General features: G+C 39.6%; 1 protein-coding gene across 2 annotated transcripts in view; it reads left to right on the top strand.

Moving 5' to 3' along the window:
• CLYBL (citramalyl-CoA lyase) overlaps nt 1–21,102 on the top strand; it is a 212,270-nt gene that overhangs the window by 134,807 nt on the left and 56,361 nt on the right. For both annotated transcript variants that reach the window (XM_067293634.1, XM_067293625.1), the window contains exons 3-4: nt 15,781–15,969; nt 19,507–19,608. In XM_067293634.1, coding sequence (XP_067149735.1) covers nt 15,781–15,969; nt 19,507–19,608 — 291 coding nt within the window. The remainder of the gene's footprint in view (nt 1–15,780; nt 15,970–19,506; nt 19,609–21,102) is intronic.

A 21,102-nucleotide genomic window follows, 5' to 3' on the forward strand; every position in this document is an offset into this window, starting at 1 on the left:
ACCTCTCTGTATTGACTATAAAGGTTCCCCCCAAAAAACTTAGGACATCTAACTTCCAGATGACTCAGGTTGGATGAGGGGAGCCTGACTTCTGTGTCTAGGGAAGCCTGCAGTGGTGAAAAGCATAGAGGATATTTTTTGCCAAATATATTGCAACACGTTCCTGTACATGGAAAGTGCCTTTGCTCTCATGCTGAGCAAATGAGACTTGTCACCAAGTATGTGACACAAATATGGCTATATGTGGGAAACGCTGGGTGTCTTCCTTGGGAGGAGAAAGGAACATGTGAAATCTAGTGATTAGAACCTGGAGTTTTAGGAGTTCTAGGTAACTGAGAAAATAAAAATGAGAAGTAGAGACTCTGTGCACAAGAATTGCCTGGTTGCCTTATATGCATGAGCGCATTGCCAAGAGCTGCAGGTGTTCAATCAAACTGCTTTTATTTGAGGTGCCTAACATGGATTTAGAAGCCACCACGTAGGCAACCCGGCTTGAAAATTGACCTTAATTTCTTCTAATTGCATGTCTTATTCTTCCTTATTTTTCTTGTTGAAGACATAATTTTGAAAGGCGATTCACTAATGCAGCTATTTTTGACTCATCGCTGACTTTGTCTTACTTCTTGTTATTTAATCGGTTCCAGTGGCCATATGCTGCTGAGAATCCTGGAACAAAGTGAGTAAACTGGGAGGCATTGCTCTGAAGGATAAATTTCACAGTTGGAAACACACTTAATACTAAGCCTTCTAACCAGTTTTCCAGAAATCAGAAGCTTGATTGCCATGATATCTGAACATGGCATTAGCTACTCTAATGAGGAAAATAATTGATATGCTATGGAAATTAGGTCTAATTGGATCTAGTTAAGATAAAGATATCAGTTCAGCTGAAAACTTGAAGAGATACATTTTACAGCATTCCAGATTATAAGTATGACCCTTGTTCTTCACTCTCTCGCATCTTGGGTTACTACCGGTAGAACTGAATGCCAAAAGCCTCCTTATCAGAAACACTGCAGTCTGTACCCACTTGACACTGAGTAAGTGGCAAAGATGCTAGCTAGTTTGAATCTTACATAGGTTAAAACCTGCTTATTCTTTACATGAGCTTTAGGCAAAGATTCTAATTTCAGAACCACGGAACATAATGTCTCCTGCCTATTCATTTCTTCAGTTAAAGAAATATGTTAATGTTCATATATTTTCACATCCACAGCAAGTAATGCTCTTCAACCTCTTCAGCACTGTTTTTAGTGACTTTACAACAACATGGATGTTGTATTGTATCAATAACATTTCTCTGGGGGGTAAATATTGAACACAAGATGTAACAAAATCAAAGTTCCTTTTGAATTTTAAAGGAAAAAGAAAAAAAACAAAAACATATAAAGATGAGCCATCCAGAAGGTCTCAAGACTTTGTTATTATTTAGACTGGACAGATGACATACCCAGATATATGCCTTGAAAACTGGTGCCAAACCGTGGGCCAAACTCTTCTTCCCACTTCTTTAGGGCACTTGCCATGGAACTAAAAGCAAAATGAAACCTTTTTGGTAGCTGCCTCATTGCCAGCTTGCACAAAACACAGGACAAAAATTTTTGCTGTCACGATGAGGTTTAGTCTCTAGATTAAACATTCTCCCTATTTCAACAGGAAGAGAGAGAGGGGAACTAACATTCTCTGATAATTTTAGTTTGGTATCTTCTAATTTTCACAGAACAAGCTATTTAAAATGAACCCTTTAAAAATCTGCCTTCAAATTGTTATTTTTTCAGGGTCCCTCAGCTAGTAAACTACAGGCTCTAAAACCACTGTAGGCATCCTGCAACATCACACGCCAGCTAAAAAAATGTAAATTAAGGTGATAATTTGATTATGTGTTGTAATCTCTTTTATTCTTTTACAGACAGTCTGGCAGACTGGGTAGTTTGGGGCAGCTGCTTTTGTTCTCTGCAACTGCTAGCTTTCCTTCTGGGAATCGGGGTGTAATTGGGGGGCGACCCTGCGGCGTGCTGGGTACAGGTCCTCCGCTGTGAGCCCAGAGGCCAAAGGTGGGGATAACGCCCCGGAAGAGCCCAGACCTCGGGGTTTGCCTGTGGTCCCAGGAGGCACCGAGCAGGCCCCGAGCAAGAATGAGGGTCCCATGGCAGAAGGCACCAAAACTTCTTCAAGACAAATCTAGTCCCTCTGTGAAAAAAAATATGTATTTATACGTCCTTTATTCTGGCTGAGTCTTGAGTAAGAGGAAAAGGGAATGATCTGTCTATTTGTAATAAGGGTTCCTGATGATGATAGCTTTTCAGTGCCTTGGTGCCTTGATAAATACATACCTCTGTCCACTGGTGTTCTTTCTGGTACAATGAGTGTGGGGGAAACTGTGGCAAGCTACTGCTTTAGTATATAATTTTCCTGGGTGAAGGTGAATAGTACATCTGAGTAAAACAAGATGACTCTTTATGTGACCTTTAAATATTATTAAATTACATATCCATTTTCATTACTCATTTTCTATTATTAATGTATTTCTCTTCTTTTATCCTTGGTCTCTCTGGTCATTACCACTATTCTGCATCTTCCATTCCAGAAAATACTAATAAGCGTTGTAAAGATTCCCAAAGCCTCCATGTGGAGATGTACATACACAATCACTGGATGAGATGCTATGCAAACTGGCAGCAGATGTAGGTAGACTTCTTCAGAGGGAGTCTATTGCAATGATCTCACTATTTAAGTCACACAGCACCAAGGCAGCAGTTGTTTTTTTAAAAAAATCTATTTATGCTTTTTTGTGTCAAACATAATGATAGCAGAAATAAGAAATCAGCCTGCAAACAGTCCAAATTTAAATAAAATCACCCCCACACTAGACTATAACAGTGGCAGATGGACAGAGGAAGAAAGTGTATATAGTCATATTTTTTGCCATTATAGTATAGACCCTTTCAGATTTCAGCAAGCAACTTGCCATCTGCAAATCTGAGTCTTTTCTTTTCTGCTGAGGCACTGATTCAAGAATCATGATTTCTAAAGTTTGAGTTAAAGTATTAAGTGGTTCATCTCTCATTTTAAAGGCATACTTATCTCATGATTTTACTTCAAACACATGGAAAAGGAATCCTGGAAATTTCCCTCAGATTTCTCCTTAAGAAATTACTTCTCCTAGGACAAAACTAAAACCCACTGGCTAACAGTTAGGTATGTGGTGTGGTAATGCATTGTGCACATGAATAGCTTTTTGTAAAATATTTTCTTATTGTTGTTCTCCCTTCTTTTGCTTGTTTTACTCTATAGGCAAATGATCTGCTCTATGACTATCTGGTATACAGATTACAATGAGCCTGCATTACTGCAATACAAATACTAAACTGTAGCAAGGGGTGTTTGGTTTTTAACGTTGACCCTCTGAAGCGATTAAGAGTCTGATCACTACATAAACGTGTCACTGATTTTTAAGGGTCAGATCTTCATGTAAATGGTCGTTGATTTAATAGATTTGGGGTTTAATCTATGCATATTTTAAAAACCGCTGAGTGTGAAATGCTGCATTGCACACTGTTGTTTTCCACAGTTTTATCTGACCATGAGTTTCAAAAGCAATGACGAGGATTTTAGCATCACAGAGCTCAGGCAAGTGTTTGCAAGTGACAGCCTATGAGGGTTTCTGATGCTCTTGCATTATGGGCAGGGAGTTGCTTAATCTAAGGGTCATGACTGTCTTACAGGTTTAACAATTTTTTTCCCTCTGTGTAGCCAGCAGTAACCAAAAAATCTCCTTTGGGGATGAAAGCGTTTTTTGAACTTGTCTAAAAAGGAGAGGATGAAATTCAATTCTGGCAATTCCATTTCAAGAGGTGTTGCAGTATGCATTTCAGTACTTCTGATTTTTACCAAATCAGGGCTGGTCTCTACAGGAGCAAAAAGAGGAAAGGTTTCTTTTGTTAGTCATGTGAGAGCCACATAAAAAAATAAAGTATTAAATACAGTAATTACAGTAATTTTTGTTAAAATATTTCTACACAATAAACCTGTGGCTTTGAAAACTCTACCAGAAGCAAAAGAAAAACAATCTGTAATGAAAAAATTGAAATCAGAAGCCACTAATAACACTAAAGAGATCCCAGAAGCCAAATTAATGTTTCTACAAAGAAATACTTTCCTACACCAGGCAAATTCATAATAAGACTCTTACCTGGGTCTTTATATATACAATTCAGATTTCATTTTGAAGTGTGCTTTTTACAAACTGTTTAGTGTTCATATGTCATTACCACTGTTGGGCCAGATTGCACCTGGCATCGATATAAACAAAGCTTTGGCAAGAATTCTTTCCTTTGGGATGGAGACATCTGATTTTCAAGCTGAAAACATGTCAGTGTTGCAAGACACTCCAAATAGCCTGTTTTACCAGTGCAGTAAATTAACCCGCCTGGTGTAGTGTTAAATGCTTTACAAACATCGACTGAAGGCAAGGGAGGGAAACAGCAAAAAACAAACAAAAACATTTCAATAACTTGTTTGACTAGTAGCCATGAAAAAAAGTACAACCAAAGCATGAAGGAAGGAGGTGATTCTTGGGAGACGGGAGACCAGAAGAGCAAAATTTCTGAGTTTTGTCCTGTGTTCAGCCCACAGCATGTGCCGTGGCATGATTCTGGGAAGGGAAGACAGACAGAGATGGAACAGAATGAGTTATATAGAAGATAGAAAGGCATCCTCCAACTGAAAATCTCATTTGAAAAACAGGTTAGGATAACAGCAAACACTGACTCTAACTCAATATAACCTTGTCTGTAAGAGAAAGGCTCTGTGAAAGCAACTACATCCAGGAGGATTGTCTTTCATGCTGCAAACCACTGGTGGACAAAGACCACGTAGGCAAAGCAGAGGATAAAATATTAGGCTTTCCCCCTTGCTTCCACATTGTTCAGGATAAAACAGCCGAGCTGAACTTTTGGGCACACAGAATTTGCTGATTGAAAGCTCGTGGTGCTAGATCATGCATTCGTGTTGGGTCTGAATGGTATATAGAACAATAGGGTTCAACCTGCCTGCGGCTGCATAGTAATTCTGCAGTACGTGTCTTAAACATAATAGCTAGAAAGTAAGTCCAAATGCGTATGGAGTTGAACAGTGACCTGTCCTGAGAAACACAGGCTGAAGCACTGTTCTTAAAAAGATATATAGAGATATATATATATAGCTTTTTGTGATCAAGTAGACTGAAGCCATTTGCTACTGTTGTCTTGCTATTTGAGTTATCCTAATATCCATCTATTTACAAACATGCATGTGAATGGGCTAGAATAATTCATTAACATTCATCACCACTCGTAAAATGTGACAAAGTTTGTGCGAGGGTGGATGATCATCCCAAAGAGGATTAGATGTGTGTTAAATGTAGATTTATAGTAATAAGATTCAGCATGATTGATTCTTGCTTGGACAGCAATAGAGGACTTAGCTTCCATACTGGCAGAGATTATATCTGGTCAACAGGAAATGAAAACTGGCCAAGAAACTGCCAACACAGAATTTGAAGCTGTGAAACCTGGTCAAGAAGAAATAAAGCCAAGTAAGCAACAGATGAAAAATTATCTTAAAGCAAAGATCAAATCACTCAGTTGGAAATAAGAATTGTATTGGAAAAGGTGATATTGAGAGCATGAAGGGACATAGGGATGTTTTTCTTAAAATAATATTAATAAATAAACTGAAGTGATGAACACCAGTAGTTTCAAAATAATGGACCTTAACATTTTTCCAGAAAATAGAAAAGAAGAAGAAAGTTTTAATATGCTCAAAGACTTCTGAAAGACAAATAGCAGAGAGGACTTAAAAACTTTGTGAATCACTTGGAAGAGAACACCAGCGGTTGGAAGCCAACTTGGGAAGGTATTCGCTCGAATGAGGAACCAGAAAAGAAAGAGACTTTGGTAAGAGACATATTTTACCACACTTTTCTGGTACTGCTGTATCTGGTACAGCACCCCTAGACTTTGGAACAGTCCAGTCGGCTCAAGAGGAGCAACCCACTTGGAGCTGCAGAAACCTACTGCCTCTGAAGATGAGACTTCCCAGGAAGTTCATTTGGCCATTGCACACCAAATGAAGGAATGGTGGGAGAAATGGGTAGGGAATTAGCTGATTGATTAAGTGGAACAGCTCTGCTGTCACTGTTTATTTTCCTCTCAGAAAATAAGCTAAGTTCTCTAGAGCAAGCCCTGGATAAGCTGTTTGAGGACTGCCCTGGCCACAGCCCAGCTACAGGCAAACGTAACGGGAAAGACACCTAAACTAGCAGAGGGCCCCAAAAGCCTGCTGTATCCATAACCACATACCAGAGCAAGTGCCACGAACGCGCTAGCAGAGGGCTGGTGTCTTGGTGCCCTCCTGGAATGAACAAATGGAGCAGAGGAACTTGCTGAGGTTGTAGGTCCAGCTACCAGGCTGACGTGATGCTTGGTGGCAGGCTGGCAACCCAAGAAGCAGCCTCTGCCAAGGTGAGCGACGGAAGTATCACCTGAATCCTATCAGGATTAATCTGCATCTGGTGCACATGACAGAAGCGGGGATTCTTGTTGGAGAAGAAGTATCTGAGAGCTTTGGGGAAAAAAGTTACATGCTGTTCTGAATACAAAACACATTACAGGGATAATCAAAAAAAGAGTAAATAGGCAGGCTTACCTGGTAAAGCAAAACAGTGTCTATTCAAAAGTGTTCTTCGGGTTAGTAGGACATTTTCATGAATCTGTTTTGGAAGTTCCTTGTTCAAATCAAGAAGGAGGTTCATTTCAGGTCAAAGGGACAAAAAATTGATATAGTTGATATATAATTGATATAATTGATATCCAAAATATGTATTTAATCCAGACAGTTTACACAACAATAAAAGAAGTTGGGATACTGTGAGGAAAAATAATAATTTAATGGATGTCAAACTTGTGAATACTGACTTCCATTTTATCTCTGTTGGCTTAGAATTACTATAAAGAAAACAAAGCACTACTACTGTATGAATGCAATTATACTGCTAGAAGATCTTTATTGTCCCTAAAGTTCATTCACATAGGAAAATAAAATATACTATCAGCATTTTGGTAAACAGATGCCTGCCAAAGCTTTGCATCAATTTAATGTTATTGATATTAACCAAATCCAAAATAGTTAAATCAGTACAAAAGCAGGGTCAAAGCCAGCTCCAGCATTTATTAAGCAACATTCACCGTTCATGTTAAGAAATTATCCAAAATTGAACCATCTTATTAGTCTTATATTGACATTGCCTTTGGCAGAGTCATTGTCCAAAAAGTGAGAGAAAATACTTGATAAACCAGGTCTAAGGAATTTGTGCTTGAAGCCTGACAGACTGCCTGAAGTGAATGAGATCCCTGTCGGATTTGGACTTCGATGTATCTAACAGCAGGTGATGGAAGCACAGGTGAAAGAGCCTGCACGTTCAGGTCTGGAAAAATGGTATGAAGGGAGAGACTTAACTTGAGGCAAAAGCTGTGGTAGTCAGCGTATCAACTGTTTAACAAAGTGTGCTGATTTCGGAGACCCCAATCAGTTATGCTCAGGTAACCTTACAGGTAAATAGGTATGTATGTAAGAATAGGGACAGTTAGTGATGCTTGCTATGGGTTGCAGGAGCATGCTCGAATCCTACCTCCCTCGATCAGCAGGAAACAAGTAGGAAGGCAAAAGGTTGTGATGGCTCTGGGGTTTCAGTCTAGCAAAGTCACAAGCCAGGCTCCCTCAAAAACAAGGCCAGATTTCTGTAATTCGTTAACCTAGAGGAGAAGTACACATTTGAGTCTGAACCTGCTTGCTTTACTGAAAATGCACCTTTCTTGCATGCAGGTGGTGTGAAGTCATTTTTGTTGGAGGAAATAGCTGATTCTCTCCAGAGGAGAGTCAGGATGTAAACTAGCAGTTAACGTCTTGTGGGCAGTCGGGGCCTGAGATCTGCAAGTGAAGTGGGGAGCTAAGTTATCTGATGGTGTGGATGTTCTCACAGGGACCATAAATAGAAACTGAGATCAGTCATGTAGTCTCACACGGGAGGACAGGACTGCATGAGATAATCTCTGCTTTGAAAAGCTGCCCATGAAATGAGAAGGTTTAAGAACTCCTATTCTAGACAGTGCAAGGACCCGTCTGGTGGGAGGATTTCATGGTGTGCCTTGCTCAGCATATGACATCTGAGTGATCAGTTGGTGTCATAAATCCCATGCTAAATCCATTGCAGGGAAACACATGCATCTACAAAATGACACCATTTAACTTAAAAATGTGAGATGAAGATGATGAAATGAGAGCTCTTTTATACAAGCATTTGGTCATACATACTGTGGTCATGACCTGTAAACCCTTGGATTTAAGGAATTCTTTAGGATTTTGCTCCCTTACAAAATATTCATTTGCTAGTTTACCAGTGCAGATAAAGCTACTGTATGAAAAATGAGATAAGAGGTAGTCACAGAGCTGTTAATCAGTATTTATACAATTCAAAAAAAAGCATGGTTGTTCCAAGTTTTCTCTTTAGAACACCTAGTTTTACTGAGATTGTGGATGGGTTGGGAAAAGTTTGTTCCAAAAAAGAGGGCAGATGAACAAAGCCGTGGCACAGTATACCTGATTTTTCTTAATGCCTTCTACATTCATAGGCAGTTCTGAGAAGCCTGGGACTAACACACCGGCTCTTTCGGTGCGAGCAGGCATAAGCCTTTGGCCTTCCTCCCTTTCTGCTTAGGAACTGTCTTACGGTTTGAGGAGTACTGCAGGTGCTTTTCTTAATCTAGAAGATTTTTCCTTATATTCAGTCTCGCGATTGGTTTCTTTTTCTGATAAACTTTTATTTTACCTCTATTTTGCCTTGAACCTTTCCCACTGTTTAATGTTTGCCATATTTCGTTTTAATTGTTTTTTCCAAACAATTTATTAATAATTGAAGAGGTAATTAGATGGCTTTTGATAGCAGACATTTGCTCATCTTTGAAATGTTTGATCAATATCTCACTTAGAGTCATCACACCTGAAATCAGCTACTGAATAAGAATTAATAATTTGCTAAAGTAGATGTACTTTTGTCAAAATGTAGAAGACTAATATATTTCATTACCAGCATTAGTAAAAAGATACATTTACAAAAATAATAAATGAATGCCTAGACTGAACATTTTCCATAATAATTTATTACATGTTATGCCAAGACAATATGTCTTAAACCAGAATATTTTTAAAATAAAAATAACCATAACATATGGCTAAGTTCTTGTGCCCTGTGAAAGAAATGGGTAGCTTTTTTTTTTTTGATTACATCAGATTGAATATTTTGTGGTCTCATTTCATCATGCAACAGCTCATTCAGATTGTCCAGGAAGACTAATTAACACTAATGCTTCTAAAGCATTTTCGTTTGTCATGCTAATCTGTCACACAACGAAAAGCATCCTCAGAAAGCTGGGCAAAAAGTAAAGAGACTACATCTTGCAGCCAGCTTAAATTAGTGTTAGCTTGATTTGTCTTAATTGAAAGGCTGTTTACATCTCTTTCGTAAGTGTTTATATAAGCTGGCAGACAGAAGAATAGCTGCCTACATACGGGAACAAAATTTTCTTTTATTGGTGCCATTGCATATGATTCTATCATTAAAAAAGCTTTTAAAATAGTATTGTACACACAGTCTTAAGGTATAAGTCTGTCTCTGTATTTATGCTTATACTCACACATACATAAAATGCTGCATCAGTATTACAACAAACAGAGGGATTTATGCTAAGATTTCATATTATAACAATATTTCTATATGCCAATTCATACTAGCAGCATACTGGCCTCTATTTACATTTTTATAAGATATCTGCAAGGATGAAAAATATCTTAAACACAATTTGTAAAAATGTCTTGCCCTTGCACTGGTTTCCCCATGCTCAGCTCTCCCGGCTCAGCAGAAATGTGCCGCTTGTGTAGCTGAGCCCCCATCGAGCCTTACGGGGAGCTGCCAGCCCTGGGTTCGGGCCTGCTGCCATGGTCGAACTCAAAAACTCTTATTCTTTGGTTCCCCACTTTTCAGGTATCTTGAGCCAAGCCATTGCCCGATGGTCATATCTGGAAATTGTCCAACTCTGATGATCTCGGATAATCTCCACCGAACATCCCCGGGGTTCTCAGAGGCCACGTTGGCAGAAGGAGGAGGGGAGATGCTTGATAAGGTTACACAGCAGCAGGCAGCTCCTAGTGATCCGTAGGCAGCTTTGAGAGATCTCGTCCTTTAAAAATACAGCATAAATATGACTGATAGATACATTAAGGCATTCTGAGATCTGAAATGAAACTTCTAGGAAAATGGGTCAGGCCAGTAAGATTCCTCAGCAGAGCATAATTAAATTGCAGGTTAGTTCACAATGCTGAAGTAGTTTGCTTCAATTTTAGTGTTGATAAACCATGTACAGCACGTAAAGACAATTAGCAGAGCAGAGAGAAAAGCAGCAGATGCTAGCAATGCACAGTTAGATGAATCATTAGGTTATAAAGAATCTCCTTTTCAGAAAAGTGAAAAGGATTGTATAAAAAAGGAAAGGCTTGAATAGACCAAATCATCCTTAAAGAAAAAATTTGAAGATTTCAGGAAAGAGTAGTGGAAGAGTCAGAATCTTGCAGTTGTCTAAAACGTGTTTGCCTAAATTGCAGAGGAGAAATACAGGCTTAGCCTATGGAGGCCTTAACTCTCCCACAGTCTCCTCACTCCTGCCACTTCTTTCCTTTAGGAGTGCATGTTGGTTTTGACATGTTCCCTGTTGAACTGAAAGAAAATGTATTTTAAAATTTCACACATCTTTTAAAAACCCTGAATTGATTAATTGGCCTAGAAAGTAACTAAAATAAATGATTTAATAGCAGCTTCTAGAAGCTTTTGCAATGTATGTATTTTCTTATGACAGTTTTCAGTCTAACAAAACTAACTGGGAATAAATATTTACCATTTTAAAGATTTATTCTTACAAGTGTCTGACCCAAGTAAAAGGTATCATGAGCAAGTATTTCGTGGTTTCAGAAACATTCTGCTCCACATTTCTGGTTCTCTTTGTTTCCTTGAAAACAAATGTAATTTTTCTTTTCTCCCGCCAGTCCCATTTGTGAATTTGAAACTAAATGATGTATCATTCCGTATGGCATCACGTCACTGAAGGAGACTAAGCATGCGAAAAATGTCAGGATTTCCCTCTGCAAACACTCAGTTTTGCCAACGTAATATTATGGGTATATATGTGCACTTTTGCAGAGTCTTATATGAGAAAGGCAACATCTAGCATGGTGTGGTATGAACGACTATAAGTGACAAAAGAGTCAGCAATGTCAAGTTCTGTAAACAAACCACTCCAGGGAAGTAACATTAACACATAATTGTATGTTTTTATCATGTCAGACCTGTCACAAAAAATAACTTGAGTTGTGATTATAGTAATTAATTTTTCTGCTGCCATTTGAAACATGCAAACTTATTATCGCAATGAGGATGATACATTCTGGCCTCCCATTTTAGTGCATCATATATTTGCATTTCTATATGAATTATTATAAAAAGATGTTAATGGGATGAGATCTATGCATAAACATATCTTTAAGTACATTCACTATCTTTACATTAAGACCCTAAGGTCTCAAAAAAAAGGCATAAGGATATGCAAGAAAGGTGAAGCAAAACAGAGATACAGCTCAAAAGGACCAGGACATGTTTATGCAGATATATGCCTTTCCCTTTTCTCCCCCAAATCAGGCAGTTCTGGAAATCACAGTGCTGGAAAACTGGTTTGTGGGGTATATTACCAGTTTCCAAAGAAGGTAGAAAATGGGTTTTTTCTCTCTGCTGTTCCGGTCCCCAAAACTCTGTTAATCTGAACACCTTGGTTTCTTTATTTCTGTATTAGCACGGTGTGCAGGATGAGCGGGTGGGTGAGCTTCCAGTTCCGTGGCATTCCTTGTTTCAAAGCTGAAATTTCTATGTGTTGACATATAACTTAAAGGAAAAGGAAAAAAACAAAAAGGAAAAGAGGAAAGGTAGTGGTTCAGATGTTACGAGACTCTGATCATACTGCTCTTTAAGGTGTTTCTTTAGGTGTGTTTCTACTCCGCAGTTTCCAAAATAAGCCCACGGGGCTCCTCCCGGGTTGTCACATTCTTCCTCGAATCTCGCATTCTGCCTGCCTTATCCCATCCGACAGCAGAATTGATACCACGCTAATCCCTGGAAGTTTGGAACTAATGAACTAACTGCTGGGCTGCCGCCACGGAGCTTGGTCCCAAACTATACTGTACTTCACACTCGATTTATTCTCCAGATGGCGAGACTGTGCAGCCCTGCCGCGAGGGACCACCTCTTCCACTGGAGTGTAAAAGTGGACGGATGTTGTTTTCTTTGCAGATTTGATAATGCAGAGCTAGAAACTTGTGAGGATGGTTAGTTATTAGCTTTAATGGGTGCCAAGTGAGCTGGCTACACGTGCGTTCCCGTCTTTAATTTCGGGGTCTGTGCGTGTTGGTGGCGGTTGGTTTGTCTGCGACGCTGCGTCACTGCAACCTTTATCTCCTCCAGTTGGTATAGCTGTACGTGGTAATGAAAATCTTCCTGTGTCCTCCTCATAATCAATTGGATGTATTTTAATGATATTGCTGCTTACCATAGAAGCTGTCTGTTGTCATTTTCTTGTTCTCAGTTTAATAAAATACCCAGCTCCTGCAGAACCTGAGCGCTAACTGGGATACAATAATCCCCAACTACCTTGGGACGGGGTAATTTATTTAACGATTAGGTTTGTTTCTTTATCGGCTATTCATTCGTGACAGAGTATTGTCTGATGCTGGAGTTCTCATGTGAAGAGCAGAGTAAATCGTTGCTTCCACTGCTCTTTAAAAATTCTAGCTTGACCATTCTTGGCAGGGAGTTTATATACGGTTTGGGAAACGTGTTCATTCTTACACCTACCGCTATAAAGGCATTACTATATCAAGTATCAACTTTTTTCTCTACTATTAAAATTTTCAAGTAGTTTAGATAGCTTAAAAAAATGCAAAAGAATAGCATCTACAATTCATTGCATTATGAGGCAGAAATGGCCTCCCGTGTTTTTATCTGAGTTTTTAGTACGTTTTCATATTTACCCGTGAAATGCTTTCTTGGAAATTTGTGTGAGGACCTGATGCTACCTCACTAACATCACTGGGATTTTCCCCACCGTTTCGGATAGACACAGGGTCGGACCCCTCATGAGGTCTGACTTTGGGTAACCAGGTCCTAACAATTTGGCCCACAATTAAAAATGTGAATTGACTCCTGATTTGGGAATCCTAGTGACTTGAAGCATTTTATCATGGGCGAGAGTCTTTTCCATTCCTGGGGTATCTAGGCAGACAGATCTAGGCAGACAGACCTAAAATGTAGTGGTTCTAAGAAAACGCATCAATTCTCAACCCAACAGATGGCTTGGGTGTGTTAACTAACATAGCAACATATTTTCTATTAAAATATGGGAAAAAACAACAACCCCCCCCTCCCCATGTTTGTTGGTTGGTATAAATTCAGTGAAGTTGTTGGTTATTTTGGGGATATGTACCAGAGGGCTGCACATTTAGTTTATGTAAATTGATAACAGCAACAGCCTGTTAATAAGTGTTTTGTATGGAAATATACCTAGAAAGACACGATCTGTCTTTTTTGGGAAGGGAGTTTGCAGCCTGAGGAGAAAAATAGCTAATGAGATGGTTTACTGCTCATTATTATAATCTGGAAAAACATAATGAATTAGGCTGTAAGTTTTCCAGTGATGTGCCTTCGGTTGGAATTGGATGCTGCCTTGGCGGATAATTTGGGGAGATCTTTATTTTGCAAATTGGATCAGTGTGTGCTGAAACTGTGATAATCTGACTTTAATTAAGAGCATAAATTGGTTTGGAGAACGTTTTTAAACTACCCTGCTGCATCACCTGCAGAAACTTTCGGCCCAGCCCAGAAAGCCGGTTGCTGCCGATCTGAGCTGGGCAACATAGTGGATTTGTGTTAGCCGGCAACGGCACCATCCGGTTTGGTTTACCTCATTCTGAGAAACTATACTGGATGGCTGCGCGCTGGAGCTGCCTCCCAGCTGCACGTGTTTGCAGCAAACCGCGCGGCTTCGCACGGCTTCCTGAACGGCCCCAGGTAGCACCCGCTCACGGCAGTTGTAGCGTTTCTGGTGGTATTTTCCAGAGATTGCCTCCAAACGGGCGCAGGGGTGCGGGCGCGGGAATGTTGTTCTTGTCTGTCCGATTAAGGGGCACACGTTCGAAACCTCTGGAGAAGCCCGACTGGTAGCACCAAGCTGAAGGCTGTTTGATTCAGATTTCATTAACTGTCTGCTTCCTTATTCCTTCCCGTTACCCAGTTGAGAGCCATCGCTTGCTTTTGTCTGACCGTAATCTAATTACTGGCAGGCCAAGCCGTGTAAATCAGCGCGCTGTGGAGCTGTCTCGGGCTGGACCCGGCGACCCGCTTCTGCTCTGAGCTGACAACTGCAAGCTACTGTTCCCGCACCCCGTCTAACTCAGACCACATTGGGAAACCGCTTCTGCCCCCTCACCGGCAGCGATCGATATCCGTCTGGTTTAAATCTACTGTCATGTGCTGTCTCGCTGATTGGTATTAGCCTGGATATTAACTTTGATGGGGGTTTTTGTTTTTTTCCCAGGGTTTGCCTGTTTTCCCGATGAGCATCTCCAGTCAGTGACTGCATATTGTTAAAGCTGTTTCTGAACGCGCGTGAGCCAGGAGCTTTAAAGTTTTATTAGCGCCGTAAAAACTCTTCACAAATGAAGTTACTTTTGATAAGTGTTCGCTCTGACAATGAGAATTTGTTAGGGGCTGTTGGCGAGTGGAAGGGATTTGGTTTTGAAACTGAAATTGGCAGGAAGTCGGGAGCCCAAGTGCTCTCCTTCCCCCCTCCCCTCTGCTTCTTGAGGCCAATAAAAGTATTTCATTGCAGTAAAGCATTCAAGTATTCCTAATGCAAATCAAATATTAAACAGATCTGTACGTTTACAGTCCAAAAAACAGTGATCGAATGGCAACGGGAAACAAGTGTCTTTGGAGGTTTCGTTCTGTGCCAGTAGGAGAGTATCTTTTCACTGGATTCAGGAAAAACTACAGATTCTCCTGGTGTTGTTTTCACAACATGCGAGTCATGCACTCCACTGCAGGCTTTAATGCACTTTACATATATGGAGAAAAGGAAGATTTTTAGAGCAACACCAAAGAAGTATATGTACATCTGTGCTCGTTAAAGCAACATCCGTGCTATTTCAGCACATGAAATACAGAGAGGAATTACAAACATTTATCGTTTTATGTAAATATAACATTCCAGTTTGCTGGGGTGTAGACTTTTAGTGCAACAGAGTATGGTTAGTATAAAGATTTGTATTTGTTAGACATCTTCAGTAATATTGGACACAATGCTTGTTTTCTACAAGTGGTATTGTAGAAATACTTTTAGACCTGAAAATTGAACATTTATCTACCAGCTATAAAGAAATGAGAAAGGTGACATTGCAAGATGCTGGTGATGAGCAGTTTAATAAAAGACCAAGCGTGACAGACATTTTGGGGACAAAATATACATCAGCTCTCTAGTTTTTTCCCCCATCATTTTAACAAGTTTTCTGCTCAGTGGGCTTTTCTGTCAATAGAAAATAAGTGTTTTCTTTCTTTCTCTTTTTCTGTACCTTTAAATATATATATTGTAGAGAGAAGCAAGACTGACAGTTGTGAAAACACTTGAAGAGTTTGACTTTGGCCATGCTGAAAAATGTGTTAGGATAAATTCTGTGTCCAGTGGTTTGGCAGAACAAGATCTAGAGGTGCTTTTGCAGTCCAGGACCCTTCCTTCAAGCATGATGCTGCCAAAGGTTGAAAATGTTGAAGAAATACGATGGGTGAGTAGTTACCTGTTTACCAACGTAATATCTTTTGACTAGAGCAGTTGGGCCAAGTTAGGATAGGCATAGAGATGAATGACTGAGTTATGAAGAAGGCTGCAAATACCATATGATGTTGTTGTTTGGCTAAGATAATTGGGAAAAGCGTCCATTTAAATGTGCCCAAGATGTGCTATACAAAAAGCATATGTGGAACACCTTGCATTTATAAAGAAAACTAGCTTTATTTCTCCTACAGTCAATAAAGAAGCGATATTGATGGCACAGTATATTATGAAAAGTAGAAGCAATGTATAAGTATCTGACTATTTTCCAAATATTTTGACATGCAAAATGATTTTCTATGTTCGTGTGTTTTAGTTACCTGCCTTGTAAGCAGGAGATGGGGAAAACATGTTAGCAACATATGAAAAAAATGGGTTGGGGGAAGGTCACTCCTTGGGGCAACTGGAGGAACAAACAGGAAGCTTTTAACTAGTGTTTTTAATTAGCACAGATATTATTTCCTGAACAGTTCTCTATTTCTTCCTTTTTAATTGCTGACAGGTGTGTTTGTGTTTCATGACTGACTTTTCAGCCAATAAAAACCTGAAATGTAAATGGTTGGCATGTCAAATTACTTAAGAAAACTTTGAAATAGGCCTAATTATGCTATAATTGTTTTAATTGTCAAGAAGGAGGACATTTGTTTAGATATACCATTATTTCTGTAAAATGGCAGCAAAGGATTAACCTTGAATTATTCAGTTCTACATTTTTGAAAACCACTAGTATAGCAACTCGAACGCGTGCAAGCTGTGATGAAAGGCAGGGAGCTGTATTAGTATCTATTTTAATCGCAGAATCTAACCTCGATCAAGCCTTTAGGATCATGCGTGAGAGTACAACCAAGCAAATATGTTAGTTATATTACCAGGCTTGGCCATGCCCTGGTACCGTACCTTCAGCTTCCGCTGCTTGCAAAGGAAGATACATCCCCTTACAGCAACATTTAATTAAATTAACCAGAGTATACCTCTCAGGGGCTACAGCCATGTAAGTGTTAGACGTAACTTGTCATTAATGAATATTCATGCTTCCAAAATGGCAGGGCCCCTGCTACCACAAAGTGTGTTTTGCACCGAGGTGCGACCCGCAGGCTCTTTGTTTCTCTGTCTCCCTTCACCTTTTCTCGCGGCTAACTTTTATCTCTCACGCCATCCCCCTGGAAAATAAGCCAGCTCCAACCAAGGTCTCGTGGCCCGTATTTTGGCCCTCTCAGTTAAACCTTTGAACGCAAAGTGCGTGCTCCATTTCTTGACACAGGGCAATGTAAAAAAAAAAAAAGTCTGCAAATGCCCTGGCTTCTTATTTTTCCCCCTTCCTCGCCGAGCGCAAGCCATCTATTCTTCCTCCCTGCCTTGCACTTGGGCGCGCGGCCGCAAACCTGGCGGCTGATGCGCCGCGAAAAGATGGGCTTACTTGTTTCCTTTTGTGTGCGAATCTCTTGCTCTCCTTTTGTGCCCGGCGCGGCGACTTGTTTGACTGGCATGGCTTATTGGACTATAACAAGCGTAACTCGCGCTCCTTTGTGGCGGGACAATTCTCCCACAAATCCCGACCAGTGGCCATTCTTCCCCACACACTATTGGGTGTGCACGGGAATTGAAAGAATCGCTGAGGCCTGCTACTTCGTCCCCTCCCCGAGCTTTGTTTTTTTCCCTCCGCCTTCCTTCCTTCCTTTTTTTTTTTTTTTCTTTTCCTTCGCCCCCTTCTCTCTGAAATGAACACTTTAGCAGGCCGGAAACATTTAATCGTCTCCTTTGAAAAAAAAAAATTAATTGAAACTTCTCCACTCATTACCTTTTCTATGGGCGCTTTTTGCAAAATTTTTAAAAGGGAGAGGAAGGAAGGGAGACAATATTTAATTACACGTTCTTTTTTTTGTTTGTTTACCTTCGAAACAAAAGATGCTAAAAATCTCAGGAGAGTGACTTTCTAAATAGTTTAAAATACATGAAGAGCTGGGCTGTTTCAGCTTGCACCTAAAGTATAAACACGGTAGCACTTTTACTTTTTTTCAGCTAAGAAATAAAAATCATCCTAAGAATAAAAGCTGATACGATTTGACTACCTCACGTTCTGTACAAAGTTTGCCACTTGCTGTTTTTGCAGTACCTGCCATACTGTATGGTTGCACATGTGAAATGCATTGATTTTTCTTGCACATCTTTGGGTGCAACTCTCTCCCCCAAGGAAAAGTTCCAGAGAGGACCACGGCGGTGCTGCAAAGCAGGGATGGGAAGGGCACAATTCTTCCTCGCAGAAAGCTGTGATTTATTTTGGCCTAATTGTAAAGTTACTGCAAATTGCTCGAAAGCTTTTTAAAGATCGCAGTGATTAGATTTTCCTTCTTTTGGGGAGGGGCAGTGGGGGAAGCTAAAAGGGGAAATAACACCTCTAATCCAGCTTCTGGTAAATAGGCTGCCAGCTTTTAAAATGAGTTTCCTTTCTATTAGTCAGAATATTATGCTAAGCCTTAAGCATTAGTTTTTTATGTTGCCATAGCAGCCTTATTCCTGCAGGGTTGTGACCTGCGATGATTACAGTACAAAGCTTATAGGGTCTTGAAACCCCCTTTGAAGATGAAAAGTCTTTGATGGTTTATATTTATGCAAATCTCTTAGATATGATTTACCCAACTGAGACTGAATGGAGAGATGATTAAAATTCCCCTTCCTTTGATATCCATTAATAGTCGAATATTCCTTAAATTTAAAATATATGCATATGTTATTTTTGTCTTTATTTACGAAAATATCTTTGCCGTACCTGTGATGTGTTTATCTCCTCACAAATTACTAGATCTGGACAGACATAATAGATTTACAATATAGGGCTGAGGGGATTTTTTTTTCCCCTTTTTTTTCCCCCCTGCTTTTGAAAGGGGAAAAAAATCTGTGCAAGAGCTTTTGTATGTTTCCAGATGATAGATTTTGGAATTTGGGCTACCCCACTGGCAGCTCAGAGCTAGCTGTGAACTGGTCTCATGGAAAAAATTGGAGAGCTTTGGTCTTCAAAGAACTAAACTTCCTTTTTAAGGCCTTCCTAGGTAAGCTAAAAATTATGAAGAAAAGCCTCCCGAACAAAGGGTAACGGTGCCGTAATGAATAATACGGGTGCCACTTAGAAGGCTGCGGCGCACTTGCAGTGATGTCAGCGCTGGCCCCGAAACAAAACCGGACGCCAGGTATCACGCCGCTCCGTTGGTTTTTAGGGGGCCCGCTGCTTCGCCCTGAACACCATTAGGGTGCTAGGTGCTAAGCGTGGATTTTTTTTTTGCAACTAAGCCTTTAGACTTAAAAATCTTTCTGCAGTGCTGCAACATAGGCCTCCAAACCGCCCTTGCTAAAAGCTGGTTTCGTTTCCTTAATGATAACTTGGGGGGGGCGGGGGGGGGGTTGCAACCAGGTGAAAGATGTAAAGTGTTGTCGGTACACGTGGACTTTTGTAAATGATTTTTTTCCTCCAATAGCTCATGCTGTCTAGTTTTAGTTTTCAGACAAGTTCTCACATCACTTAAAGGGCCGAACACTTGTAGAACCAATGAATTTTATCCCTTTTGTGGAAACTGCACTGGGCTTGCTCAATTTTAAGGTAAGCAGGTCTTAATGTGGCTGAAGTGTTTATATTTTATCATCTCAGCAGTCTAAGATAAGTAGAATAGTCCATAGTCTCTCAGCAATTTCTTTAAGGAAGAGAGGTGGAAAAATAATAAATGTATTGATTTCAATCCCCTAAAACATTTGGATGTTTAATTCTCATGTCTGTATTGTAAAGGCCTTCATAAATACAAAATATTTCAGTGAAAGAACAGTTCCAGATAGTCCATGCCAAATAACAAAACCTCTCTGCATTATTATTATTATGATTTTTAACATCCTTCCAGTACAAGCGTGCTTACAAAATGATTTGGAAAACTCACATTGTTGCAATAAACTTGACTATTTAGTAACTATCAAACTTGATTTTGTATAACCATTTCATTAGAAAAAAAATTGTCATTTCACTATTTCTAAAGTGGTGTCTTTATAATGGGTTTCTACCAATAACATTTCAATCAAATTTCATGTTATAGCCTTTCGTAAGAGAGTATGATGAGCGGTTAATACTAAGATTCGATGTATAATTGAACTTTGAAAATATCACCTAGCTGAAGAACATGCTTCTTTTTAAGGCAATTTTAGTTCAGATCTTATTTTATACTGCTTTTTAATACAAATGACCCCTGGTCTTTAGTATCAAGCCCATTTTTTTCACAAAGGAAAGATAGCTTGATAACGAAATGGGAAATCTCAGTGCGTTCCCTGGCAAGGCAGCGTCCCTCCCCAGAGCTCCCAGGGAGAAGTTTCTGAGCAGCTGAGGACATCCGCATTCGAGGTGCCGCCAGGATGGCCGGCAGGCCTCAGTCAGCCTGCTCAGTACAGCCACTTACCTTACAACTCACTTTACTGCACCTCAGACCATAATATACATGCTCCTGCTCGGTGTGCATTCACAGAATTAAATTCTATTTTAAACTGTGTCTTTTTTTTTTCCCAGGGTTTTAATAGTGGAATTTTTAATATTGCAGCTCTTGATGCTGGCAGGAGAGCTGCCTTTTAAAGCGTTCTGTTTAATAATAATTTCTTATCCCACCGGCTGCCATGTAAGAACACCCGCTAGTAGAGTTTGTAATTACATCTGTCTCTCCCTGCATACGCTATCCTTAAATATCCTTAAAATAGTAATATTATTCAAATATTGATATAAAATAGTAATATTTGGGAAATGCACTTCTAAATAACTACAGAAGCAAAATTTTGCTTGCTTTTACTTTAATACTTTTCTGCAGTACTTGTTGCATTTTTAACTTTCGTAGCTACTTTTTAGTTATATGTAACAAAAGGCTTTAAACTGGCAGTCTATCCAATAAGGAATCCTCAGCCATTTAAAACCATTCAAATTATTTATTTAAGAAAAGCTATTCTGATTTTTTTTTTTTGGTGCAATGCTATTAAATGTTAAACTAATCAAATTTAATACTTTTTGTTTGCTTTTAGGCAGTATTTGACAAGTGCTTAGTTTCGTATTGCTACATAAATAGCCAAA

The sequence above is a fragment of the Apteryx mantelli genome, chromosome 1 (assembly GCF_036417845.1).
Source record: "Apteryx mantelli isolate bAptMan1 chromosome 1, bAptMan1.hap1, whole genome shotgun sequence".
NCBI lineage: Eukaryota > Metazoa > Chordata > Aves > Apterygiformes > Apterygidae > Apteryx > Apteryx mantelli.